The sequence below is a fragment of the Choloepus didactylus genome, chromosome 9, assembly GCF_015220235.1.
Source record: "Choloepus didactylus isolate mChoDid1 chromosome 9, mChoDid1.pri, whole genome shotgun sequence".
NCBI lineage: Eukaryota > Metazoa > Chordata > Mammalia > Pilosa > Megalonychidae > Choloepus > Choloepus didactylus.
In genome coordinates, this window is record NC_051315.1 from 13,730,816 (window position 1) to 13,742,636 (window position 11,821).

At 61.4% G+C, this 11,821-nt stretch overlaps 1 protein-coding gene across 1 annotated transcript; it reads right to left on the bottom strand.

Moving 5' to 3' along the window:
* Positions 1-4,021: 4,021 nt before the first annotated feature.
* On the bottom strand, positions 4,022-8,380 carry INHBB (inhibin subunit beta B). The gene is made up of 2 exons (XM_037849942.1): positions 7,856-8,380; positions 4,022-5,460 (listed from the first exon to the last, which is right to left on the bottom strand). Exons 1-2 carry the CDS (start codon positions 8,301-8,303, stop codon positions 4,685-4,687), a joined length of 1,224 nt encoding a protein of 407 aa, XP_037705870.1. The 5' UTR covers positions 8,304-8,380; the 3' UTR covers positions 4,022-4,684.
* Positions 8,381-11,821: the final 3,441 nt, after the last annotated feature.

An 11,821-nucleotide genomic window follows, 5' to 3' on the forward strand; every position in this document is an offset into this window, starting at 1 on the left:
CGCACACACGGTCTTACACTCACCCATACACATACACGCTCACCCGCAAAACCACACACCCTCAGATACAGCCAACTGCACACCCACAATCACACAATGTGGCTCAGCATAGTCACAGAATCAGAACCACACATGGCTCAACCACTTCTGCAATTACCCATTCACGCCTGTTAACAACTATCCCCACCCCCACCCCTGCACGCACACACACACACACACACACACACACACACACACACACAACCACTGCACTGACTGCTCACACAGAACCTCCTACGCCCACCCCACTCTCACCCCACCTTCAGCCCACAGCAGACCCCAGCTCCCCTTGCCAAGCCCACCTGGTCATTCGTCCTTTACTCAAGGCAGCCCATGGAAAGGCCAGCAGTGGGGCTGGCTGCCCCCCAAGAAGAGGGGTTTATTTCTGCTTCTTTACCTGCAAAGGTGCACTTTCTTCAGCCCACAGTCACCTCCGTGGCTTCGTGGCAGCCTGTGACTTCCCCTCCCCCCCCCCACTGTCCCTGTCCCCATCCCTGCAGGAGGCCTGGGTGGCCGCAGGGTTCTCCGATGCTGAAATGGCCTGCAAGCCCCGGTGAGGGTCCTAGCAGTGGTCCCCATGGGGCCCCACGGAGGGCACAGCAGGTGCAGCACGGGGCCAGCCTGAGTTCCAGGGGATCAGGGGCCCGGCCACAGTGCGAGAGCCTGTGATCCACCAGGAGTGGCCCGGCTTCTCTCCCAGGCTCTCACCTGGAGCTGCGGTGCATGACCCAGCCAGCACCTGGCCTGAATTGGTCAAGCCCCTTGGCTCCCTTGGCCAGAGAGCAGACATGAAAGCTGACGCATCGTAGGCCTTCTGAGTGCTACCTATACCCTACCTCGGCTGGGCACTGACCCTGGACCCCAAGGCTGCCTGACTTGGAATCGGGGAGCAGGAAGGGGGATTCCTGCCTCACGTCAGTGAGAAAGGAGAGCCAGCAGGCTCCCTCCCACCCCACGCAGGCCCTGAGGACTCGGGACATTTCTGAAGGTCAGTCCAGGGATGGATCTACAGGGTGGGATTTCAGCATCACAGTGGTCGGGGCATGGAGGCCTTTGAGTTGTGAGGAGGGGATTGTTCTGGCTCTGGGGGACGCTGCCTGTCCCACAGGTCCCAGGTGGGGCTGGGGGTGAAGGTAAGAGGCTAGGCCTGGTAGCCTGAGGGACACGGGATGGAGGAGAGGAAGGGAGCAGGAGGGAGGGGGAAAGAGGGGGAGGGAAGAGGAAGGAGGGGATGGAGGGGAATGGGGAGGGGGCTGGAGGGAGAAGGGGATTTTGGCCAGAGACACGGGGCCTGGTGGGCAGTGCGGGACGCTTGCTAGTGGGGCCTGGGATCCTCAGGCCAGGCCCACGGGGGATACAAGGGACGAGAATGGGAAAGGGGCAGTAGGGGGAAAAGGAGGAAAGCAGGACTAGGGAAGCCAGTGCTCTGGGAAAACAAAGGTCACAGCCTGGCCCCAGGGCAGGGACTGTGTGCCCACAAGCCCATCCTCACTGCCCCTCTCAGAAACGGTGATCGGCAGCCACCCTGTGCCGGGGTGGCAGACTCCTCAGGGACCTGTACCAGCATGAGGCAGCAGAGAGCATCTACCCTGGCCGTGAGACTCTGGAGTTCCAGCCCCTCCTGGGGCTTCTGCCAGGACCCCCGGATCATCTTGTGAAGCTCAGCCCAGAAGGCCCCCCGACAGGTGCTCGATTCCCAAACAGGCATCACTGGTGACTCTCAGGCCACCTCCTGGTGGCCACCTGCAAACAAAACCTGGGCCAGGGGGTGAGAGAGGCAGCCCTGGGCTGAGGCCAGGGGAGCTGGGGCTGGGCCCAGCCACCGAAGAGCAGAGGGGCCGCGGGAACGTGACTTACCCCTGGAGCACCCAGGCCAGGCCTGTGTTTGTGACATTTCCCCCTTGCCCCTCTGCTGATCAATAAACCCACACCCCTGGACCAAAGCCACTTCAGTGGGTTTGATCCAGTAAATAACAGAACAAGTCAGCTGCCAGGCCTGGCTCAGTTTCTCCCTAATGGGGAGGAGGTGATCCCTAAGATGCCACCTGCTCAAAAGTCCCCAGATTCTCTGGGAAGAACACGTGTGGCCCAGGCCCCAGGGAACAGCCCCAGTGCCCCCAAGGGGCCTCAGAAGAGGGTACGGCTTTACGGCTGCAGTAGTCCGAGGGACACGGCACCTGGGCTCAAATGCCAAGCCCTGTCCTGGCTGTGTGCACCCAGGCAGGCCCCGGGCCTCTCCGAGCCTCAAATTCCAAAGTCTGAAAATGAGCATAAAACCACTTGCCACAAAAAAGTGGCAGATGGGCTGCAGGACACCAGTGCTCAGGTGTCACACCACACCTGTGGCTGGAGCTGAGCCGTGGTCACTGTTGTTGACACCACCCCACCTTACACGAGTTCAGCTTCCCCGCAGGGAAGAAATCATCCACAGGCCCCAGGCCGGCTCTCCATTGACCCTTCCACCCCAAGTTCTGAGCCGCTTCTGGACTGTGGCTGTCCCACATTTAAGTGGAGGTGAGCAAGGACCTGCCCCAGGTGTGCTTTCAACTCCCAGGTGTTGCATTTCCTGGCTGGGATGGGGGCTCAACCAGCATTTTCAAAGGGCAATGCATAATTAGTCTTGGGACTAGAAGGGTGAACAAATGTGTAATTCATGAATTTGGTAATTGTCCTTCATTTTGATCTTCTGCCATTTTTCCTAGAATCTCTGCCCGACATACGTGCTCATCATGGCAAGCACTCGGAGAGGGTAGCCAGAGCAAGCTGGGGACCCCCCACCCCCAACCCATCCATCACCCGGCCCCACCAATGGCCCCAGACATCACACAAAGCAAGAAGCCCATGGCACTCGATCTTTTATTTTCTTAAACTGTACATAAACATAAAATACTTTAACAGCAAGTCTATGGGAAAAATTGTTTGGTTTTAAATTATTATGAAACAGAACCTAAGGGGAGCTTTATTAAATAAACATAAAGATGGGGATTTAAGGATACACACCTGTCTTCTACCACAATCATTTTTATTCTACCTTCTGGGTGTGTGAGGATAGAAAAGACACATTGAACTGAATCAACAAAATCCACTTATACCCTGAAATGTTGGCAAGCCACTCAAGGGATTGTTCAAAACATCTACATCATAGAAGATGGCCTCGCCATCTAATAAAAATTAAAACTGATCTGTTGGCCTCTTTGGTTCCAAAATTATGTATAATACATTTAACTGTATTCATTTTTTTTTTTTTGCTGCTATAAAAATAACTTCTTTTTTCAAACGGCAGTTTCTGACTAATCATGCAACTAAATCAGTGCAAACCTTAAAAGCAATCATTCGCTTAAAAAAGAAGCAAAGGATTTCATTTCAAGTATAAAAAAATATAAAAAGAGTCGTACGAGTCCAGTTTCCGTCTAGTGTGGGTCAACCCTTTAAATTGCATAGTTCACGTGGCACTTGGATATCTAGAGGGCGAGTGAGCTCCGTACGCTGCCAAGAGCCACTTCCGGACACACGGAGATCGGCAAGTGCTATATCATGTGCGTTCAGGCAGGTCTGCGAGGGGCACGCAGGGCGGAGAGCGGTGGCCAGTCACGGCCCACGCTGGCAACTATACACAGCTGCCGACAGCCGTCCCCACCTCTCCGAGCAGCTCAGCTGCTCCCATTTTTGCTGCAGAGGGGCTCCCCAGCATTTGCAGAATGCCCTCACCCTGCCAGTCCCTCTCCTGGGCTCCTCCCCTGGCCTCGGGGTCATTCCCACCCCTCCCCAACCAGTCCCAGAGGGATGTCCCCAGTGAAGGACACAGATTGCAACTTTTTCCCCCCGTTTAGAACTATTCAGATTTTAACTTAAAAGGTCAGGCCTGGGAGAAAAGTCCCTTTGCAGTTACACAACGGGTATGAATGACCTGTCAAACTGCTGCTGATCAGGTTAAAGCATCAATTTCAGACCCTTCTCCTCTCCCTCCCTCCCCACCCCAAAAACAAACACACATATAAGTCATGTCAGGGCCCCAAGCAACAGTCAAACGGTCACTGCCCCTGCTCCACGGGCTCTGGTAGGCTGTGTCCATTCCGGTCCTCTCTCTCTCCAAGGGCAGAGAAAAGACAGGCTGCCCGGGTCTCACAGTGTGAGAGAGCCCAGGCAGGGGCAGAAGCGGACACCTCGGTGCCAGGAGACCCCAAGGCAGAACAGGCCCGGTACAAGGCAAGTGGGACACGCAGCCCTCCCGCCAGCCCGCACGCCCCCTGCCCCCACATTTCCTTTCCCTCTCAGCGGCCCTTGCTCTGTCTCTGTGCCTTCACATGGGCGCAGAAGGTGCGACTCAGAGTGGCTGGACCAGCCGGCGGGCAGGGTGGCTGCTCGCCCCATTGGCTCCGGCTGACGGGCCTCGGTAGCAAAGCTGCCACATATCACCGCATCCACTTGCTGGTTTCCTGGAGGCTGCTGTGTGGGTGGCAGGATGGGATGCATCTGGCTGTGCATGTCTACGTGCGCGTTTTAAAGTATGTCGAGTCAGTGGAAGGTTCTCACTCTGGAAGGACGCGTCGGGCCTCACCCCGGACCCCTCGGCTGCAGCCCCTGCAGAACGACGGTGCCCCTGCCCGCTGCATGCCCCCAGCCCCGCGCCCCTTCCACCCGGCTGTCAGGCGCAGCCGCACTCGTCCACAATCATGTTGGGCACGTCCCGCTTCACGATGTTGTACTCGTCATCGAAGTAAAGCATGGACATGGAGCTGAGCTTGGTAGGGATGCAGCAGGAGTTGACGGGGCCGGGGTTCAGGCCCCGCATGCGGTACTGGTTCACCACTGCCGTGTGGAAGGAGGAAGCGGAGCCGGGGATGCCTGCCAGGTAGGCCGGGCAGCTGCCCTCACAGTAGTTCCCATAGTAGCCGGTGGGCGCGATGATCCAGTCGTTCCACCCGATGAGACGGAAGTCGATGAAGAACTGTTGCCTGCAGCAGAGGTTGGTCCGGCCGTCGCATTCCAGGCCCCGCTTGCGGATGCGGTGCCTGCTGTCACCCGGCCGAGCCTGCACCACCACGAAGGGCCGGTGTGACTCCTCGCCGGGGTCCACGAACACGGGCACCACGGCCAGCTCCCGGCAGCCGTCACACTGCACGTCCAGGATGAGTCGCCGCTCGCCCCGCTCAAACAGCACCTGGATGGCCTCAGTGACCGGGAAGGTGTGCCAGCCGCTGCGCTTGAGCTCCACCTTCTTCTCCACCACGTTCCACCTGTCGCCACGGCCCTGCTCCTGGAAGTGCACCTTGACCCGCACCTTCCGCCGGCCGCCCTTCTCCAGGACGTATGGCAGCAGTTTCAGGTAGAGCCACAGGCTGGCCTGCACCACGAACAGGTTCTGGTTGCCTTCGTTGGAGATGAAGAAGTACAGGCGGACCCGGGAGGAGGCAAGGCCATCTGCGGAGAAGGGGGAGAGCGCGCCGAGTTAATTCAGGGGGAACACGAGGCAATGGGGGAAAGTGACTCTCCGCTGCAGGATGCTGGAATGCGGGCTCTCCGCACAGCTGGAAAACGTTATGGACCAGAAATAGCGTTCTTGGGGCCAGGGCTGTAACCTGGGAGAGGCAGAGGAAACTGTTTCTCAAGGAGAAAGCCGGACTAGGCTGGGGCTGGAGTGTCCCAGCCTAGAAAATCCTGCGTCACCTCTCCCAGGCCAGGGCCCCCTGGAGATGGGTCTTCAGGCCCCAGAGCGCCACAGAGGAACTTGTCAGGAGGCCAAGATCTTAGCAAGTTGTTATGGGTATCTGTGAAGGCTGAAAAACAAAACCGGGATTGCACTGAGGATTTGGTGGTAGGGTGTTTTAGTATCTTTTTTTTTTTTTTTTTTTTTTTTGGTTAACTTAGGGCATTGCAAAATCAAGCTGAGCTCCCTACTGCCTCTTTCCTGTGTTTACCTAAGCATGCTGCCATCCGAGCCTCGGAGAAACCTCTACTGCAAACAAGCAAGCTCTGCTCGGATTTCTGACAGTGTGCTCTGCAGGCTGCAAAACGCAGCCTCGTTGCAGAGTGCTGCCGAGGGAGCCGCCGCCGTTCAGCCTTGAAACCTGAAGTTCAATTCTTTGACTAGACCCTGACTCCCCGTAAACAGTACCTTCACTATCTCCAAGGCAAAGGGGGGACCAGCTCAACAATAACTCAATAACTCAGTGCACCAAGAGAGAGAGACTGTGCCAACTGATGGACGACTCCTCTCTCTTCTTATGTTCCAGCACCTCTTCCCTCTGACAAGCTCTACTTTTTCATTTCATTTTTGCGGGAAGAACAAATCAGACAACTGTACGGCCAATGGATGGTTTTATCAAACCTCCCACCACTGGTCCCCCTCCAGCCCCCTCCTCAGGCCCTCCCGGCTCCTCTAATAACACTATCTGACTTTGAAATGGGGGAAACTGCAGCCTTAAAAGCTGGTCTTGGGCAAGCTGCCTGTGACCTGAATCTGTTATTTATAAGTCAAAGAGCTGGCTCTGTGAAACGGACCAGAAATATAACAGCCCCCGCTGTCATTTTGTGCCACGGGGACCAAAAGGCCTCCCTCAACCTTCCAGAATCACATTTCCACCCTGGGCCCCAAAGCACCTTTTAATCCCGGCCCTCTAATTGCATATAGCGCTTTCCCTGACTCTGGTGGACAGCTAAAACGGCAAAGCATTTCTTTCTAAGCACAAACCAACCCAGGACTACCTCTGCTTTCCTCCACAACCAGCCATGCAAAACTTTTCATCCCTTTTCATCCACAGGAAGCTGGGGTCTGCCTGTTGCCTGGGTGTGGGAGGAGTGGGGGCATTTGCAGCTCGGAGGCATAAACCACCACTCCCCCCCCATCCCCCAAGATCCCCGGAGCGCACTGGGGCTTCCCCCTCTTTGACCTTCTCTGCAGTCCCCTTGGCACAAATGGGGCTGAGCTCAGGCACAAAAGCCAGCCTGGCTCATTCAAGTCCTGAAAAGGACAGCAGAGTCGAAAGCACTTGCAGCATTTCCACGCGGACACATTTACCTTCTCCTTTTAAAGTTCCAAAAGACTTTTTTTTTCTCCCTGATTATTATATTTAAAGGCTGATAAAGATTTACAATCCAGGGCCGAGGGAAAATTCCAGAAAGGACTCCTACCCTTTGTTAACTGCGAACCCAACAGCTCTCCTGCCAGGGGGGCTGCCACCGCTGCCAGCCGGGAGGAGAGGCGCGGGGCTGCCCCGGGAGCAGCGTCCTTCTCTGCGTAAATGATGGGACCTGTTGAGAAGCCTGCCTTCCGCCCGATTCCGGTGCCCACACAATCGGAAGAGAGGTTGCCTAGCTCTCCCCAGCGAGGCTTCAGCAATCCTGGCAAGCCCACACGGCCCGGCGATGGAAGCGGCCCTGGGGGCCTCTCACGCAGCCACACACACACACACACACACACACACACACACACACACACACACGCTCCTCCGGCCCACGTATATCAACAAGCACACACATCTCCATCCTCAATGCAAAGCCTACACTCCGATCGTGGGAAACAAAAACATTAAGCAATCAGCAAGCAACTACCCGCGGAGCCAGGGCCGCACGCAACTGCCAGGATGGGGGACGCGCGCCCAGAGGCTCTACAGCCCGATTCCAGAGAGCCGTGCGGAGAGCAGGGTTTTCGGTGACGGGGGGTGGGGGGCAAGAAGGGGTCTGCAGCCTAGGAGTAGAGGAAAGCCGGCTCAGAGGAGTGCCCCAGGGGCGTGCTGGAGGCAGTAGCGGCCGCCAGAGCGGGCAGGGAAAGGGAGGGAACGCGGGCCGCGGCTGGACGCCCGAGGGCGGGACCCACCTGTCTCAGCGAAACTGATGATCTCGGACACGCGCTCCTGGCCGTCGGCGCCCGGGCTGGCGTGGCCGTCGAGGTGCGGGATCTCCACGCGGCCGTCCTCGCGCACCTTGCCCGCGTGGAGCTTGCGCAGGGCCGTGACCAAGGCCGCTCTGGGCACGGCGTGCGTGATGTTGGGCCGGTCCCGCATCTGCAAGCGGCTCAAGATGTGCCGCTTCACCGCCTCCAGGAAGTCACCGTCCACCCGGCCCCGCTCCTCGGGCCTCCGGAAGCCGCCGCACGACGTGCAGGTGTCCTGCGGCCCGCCGGGGACTCCGGGCGGTGGGGGCGGGGGCGGCGCGGCAGGCGACGGCGGGGGCGTGGGCGAGCCCCAGGCCTCGGGCCCCAGCCAGCCGGCCGCCAGCAGCAGAAGGCAGGCGGCCCCCAGCGCCCGACCGGGCAGCCCGTCCATGGTGTGTCGCTGGCGACTAGGACGCCCGCCGCGAGGCGAGCCGAGCCGAACCGAGCGCAGAGCCGGACTCCCGCTCCGGGCGCACCGCCCCGCCCCGCCCCCGCCTCGCGCAGCCCGGGCCTCCGCCCGCCCGCCCGCCAGGAGGGCGGCCGCAGTCGGCTCGCAGGGGGAGGAGGCCGGCAGGGCCGCGGGGGCTCCCGCGCGCCGGGGAAGGGGCACCGAGGGCCGCGCGGGCCGGAGGGGTGCGCCGGGCGAAGCAGCTGTGGGCGGGCCGCGGGGGTCGGCAGGTCACTGGCGCACGGGGGTCTCGGAGCGCCTGGACATCCGCAGCCTGCTCCTCATCTTCTCTCTCTCCGCGTCGGGGGCCTGCAGCCCCGCTCCGGGGAACCGAAAACGGAGGTGGCGGCGGCGCCTCGGCCGCTGGGCGGGGAAGGCGGTGCAAGGGCCGGCCGAGGCAACTTGGCAGAGACGGAAGGAGAAAGCGCTCGAGCCCCCGAAGCGGAGCCCGGGCGCGGCGCTGCGGCGGGCGCTGCGGCGGGCACCCGCGCTCGCACCTGAGCGCCTCACCCTAGTCCCTCGCGCTGAGGAAGGGCCGCCGGCTGCGGGAGGGTTGTCCTCGTCGCGGACGGGCGGGCGGCGGAGTGGAGCGAGCGCGGCGCCGGGAGCGCCAAGGAGCGCCGGCCGCGCGGGCTCGCTCAAAGGCGGCGCCGAGCCCCGGGCCGCGGGCTCTGCAGTCCTCCCCGCGCGTCACACGGCAAAGTTGTCTCCAGGCTCGCAGAGCGCCGCATGCACCGGCGGGCGGGCAGGCGGGCCGCTGCGCGCTCCGCCGGGGCCTTTGCTCCGCGGGCCTCCTTGCGGCCTCGCTCCTTCGCGCGGGTCGGTCGGGCGCGGGGCGCCGGCAGAGAGGCGAGGCGGAGGCACGGGCCCCGCTGTCTTTGGCCTGGCGCGGCAGCGGCGATTTCTGCTGGAGCGCCTCAAAGTCTCGCAGCGTCCCCGGGGCGAGTGGGGCGCCCTCGCTCTCGCTCACACTGGCACACGCCGCAGGGCCGGGAGAGAGCAGGCATTGGCGTCCTCGTCCCCGTGCCCAGCCGCGGCCCAGGAGTGCGGAGCCCTCCGAGGAGTTCTTCTCTTTGGCCTCTCTTCTCTTATTCTCCCCGATTTTTCTCCCGAGGCGGGGGGGTGGGGGGGAGGAAAGCCGCACAATCTCCGTATGTGCGCGCGCGTTGAGATAGACGTTGGCAGGAAAAAGGGGGCGGGGGGGGAGCGAGTGTCGTCCTGGCCGTGCGGGAGGAGACGATCCGCGCCTCCCCGCTCCCGCTGCCGGGGGAGAGGAGGGATGGGGGAAGGTGGAATCTATTCAGGCCGGGGCTGCCCGCTCCCCCCGCCCCACCCCCGCTTCCCTCTGCTTTTTTTCCTTTCTGCCTGGGCGAGAAGGAGGGGCGAGCCGGCTCTCCTTCCCCTCCCCCCACCCCCCGCAATGCCGGGCCACTTTTGCTGCCCGGAAACTTTCCCACCACGTGGGCGCCCGGGACCCTCACCCGGCTGGGCGGCGGGCGGCACCGACGGGCTCCTGGCAGAGGATCCGGCGCTGGCCCCCTCCCCGCGGCGTGCAGGCCCTGCCCCCGCCCCAGCCGCCGCCCTCCGCAACCCGCAGAGGCGAGTCGCGCCACGGCGGCCGCCCCCAACTCTCGCGGGGCGCTCCCTCGTGGAGCCAGCGAGGCAGGGGCGGCGGCGCGGCCCCAGGCATCGCGGGCAAGCCTCGCTGACAGACGCCGCTCCCGAGCTGCAGTGCCCGCAGCAGCGCCCGGGGCCTCCCAGCCGCTGGCGAATTGGGAGAGGCGTGGGCCCCGCGGGCTGGAGGGGCGGGGGGACGGCTGGAGGCCGGGCCACCTCCTGCCTCCGCCGGGTCCTGGGCACCAAGGACTCCTGGATTGTGCTGGGACTCACCCTAGCGGGCCTGGAGGCCGCTGAGCCCCTAGAGCTTGGTGGTCTGGCGGGGTCTCCAGCATCCCCACCCCCACCCAACTGGCAAACTCTGACCTTAACCAAACCCGGTTCGAGTCCGGGCCCTGCCACTGCCAGCTTTGTAGAAGTGACCTTCAGTAGAATCCTCATTTTCTCTGGTCTCTACCTCTTCATCTGTAAAGGGGGAACAATAACAGCCACTTCGTATGGGGGAAGGGGAGAGGGGGGAGGGGAGGGGGAGGGGAGGGGGAAGGAGAGAGGAGGGAAGGGAGGATCGAACAGGCAACAGAGCCGAGCTCCTTGCAGTCAGAACCCAATAAAGGATGGTTCAAGGCTCCAGAGGTATCGCCGCCAGGCCTGCTCTCCCCTCCCGACTGCCAGACAACAGACGCTGTCGATGGAAACCTGACCCCGGCCGCGTCCAGAACCCAAGTGCAATCCAGTCACTTCTGTCGCTCCTCACGCCCCCACCTGGGTCTCGGACAGCACGACAATTCCCACAGAGTGCAGCGCCTGGGTCCAGGAACAGGCTCCCACCCTCCCCCGCTGGCCGGGACCATCACTACAGCGGCCGCGTCCCGAAACAGGCTGGACTTCAAGGCGGGGCCGGGGTGGGAGGTCATCCTAGCTTTCCTAGCGTATTGGGGAACCCGGGAGGGCGACGCAGAGCGGGGTCTCCAGCTCGGGAACCTCCTCCCCCATCGCAAGCCTCTCGGGCCGGCCCTGCGGCGGCGGAGCTCAGCCCGGCCGAGGCCGGCAAATCTGGAGGCGGAGCGCCCCCTCCCTCCCGGTCAGGGGAACCGACCAGAAGGTGCCCAGGCGGCTCCCGCTGTGCAGAACTGGGGCCGGTCTGGGTTGGCCAACCCGAAGTCAGAAGCGGGGGTCCAGGAGTGCCCCCAGAGGGGGGCCCTTCTGCCTTCCAGGGCCTCGTTCAGAGCTCCAGGTTCTCGGCCCTCCCATCCCAAACCGCACTACTCTGCCCCCTCCAGGTTCCACCTCTTGTCCTGACCCGGAGCTGGTGAGCACCAGGCAGGAAGAGGCTTCGGCCTGCTGGGTATTTGGGGTCTGCAGTCTTCTGTACTTGGCCTTGTTTTCCCACCCTGTAGTGGGCTCTGGTCCTCTGCTGTCTCCAGCACTATAGCCAGCAACCATGGTGCAGGCTCATCATCCTTGGAGAAGCTCTCTCTAGCCCTCTTCCACCCTGAGTAATTATTTGGCTTATTAGGCCAGTTCCCAGATGTTAACTTGGTCACCTTTCTGTCTCCGGTGCTGGGTCTCAGGTTCCTGGAGAATAGGGAACAGGCCTGGGGGTGGGGGAGCTGGGCAGGCTTTTAGAAGGAATGATTTCTCAACTGAATGAATGAATGTGAGAAATCATGAAACCAGTACAGGATTTAACACTCCCTCCCCCAACCCCGCATGCTCTGCAGCACAAGCCCTCCCAGCAATGTTCCAGCCTGCCCAGCCACAGCCCTTCCTGCCACCCACCTGGGCTGGATGGGGCTGGGGGAGGGGAGGGATATGGAGGAGGGCTAGGCACCTTTGGGAAGGTG

Bases quoted from the DNA above. Each gene is read 5' to 3' on its own strand.
- INHBB (XM_037849942.1), bottom strand. From the start codon at position 8,303: ATGGACGGGCTGCCCGGTCGGGCGCTGGGGGCCGCCTGCCTTCTGCTG. The intron at 5,461-7,855 runs GTGGGTCCCGCC...CCTTCTCCGCAG, and splicing joins CATCAGTTTCGCTGAGACAG to ATGGCCTTGCCTCCTCCCGG.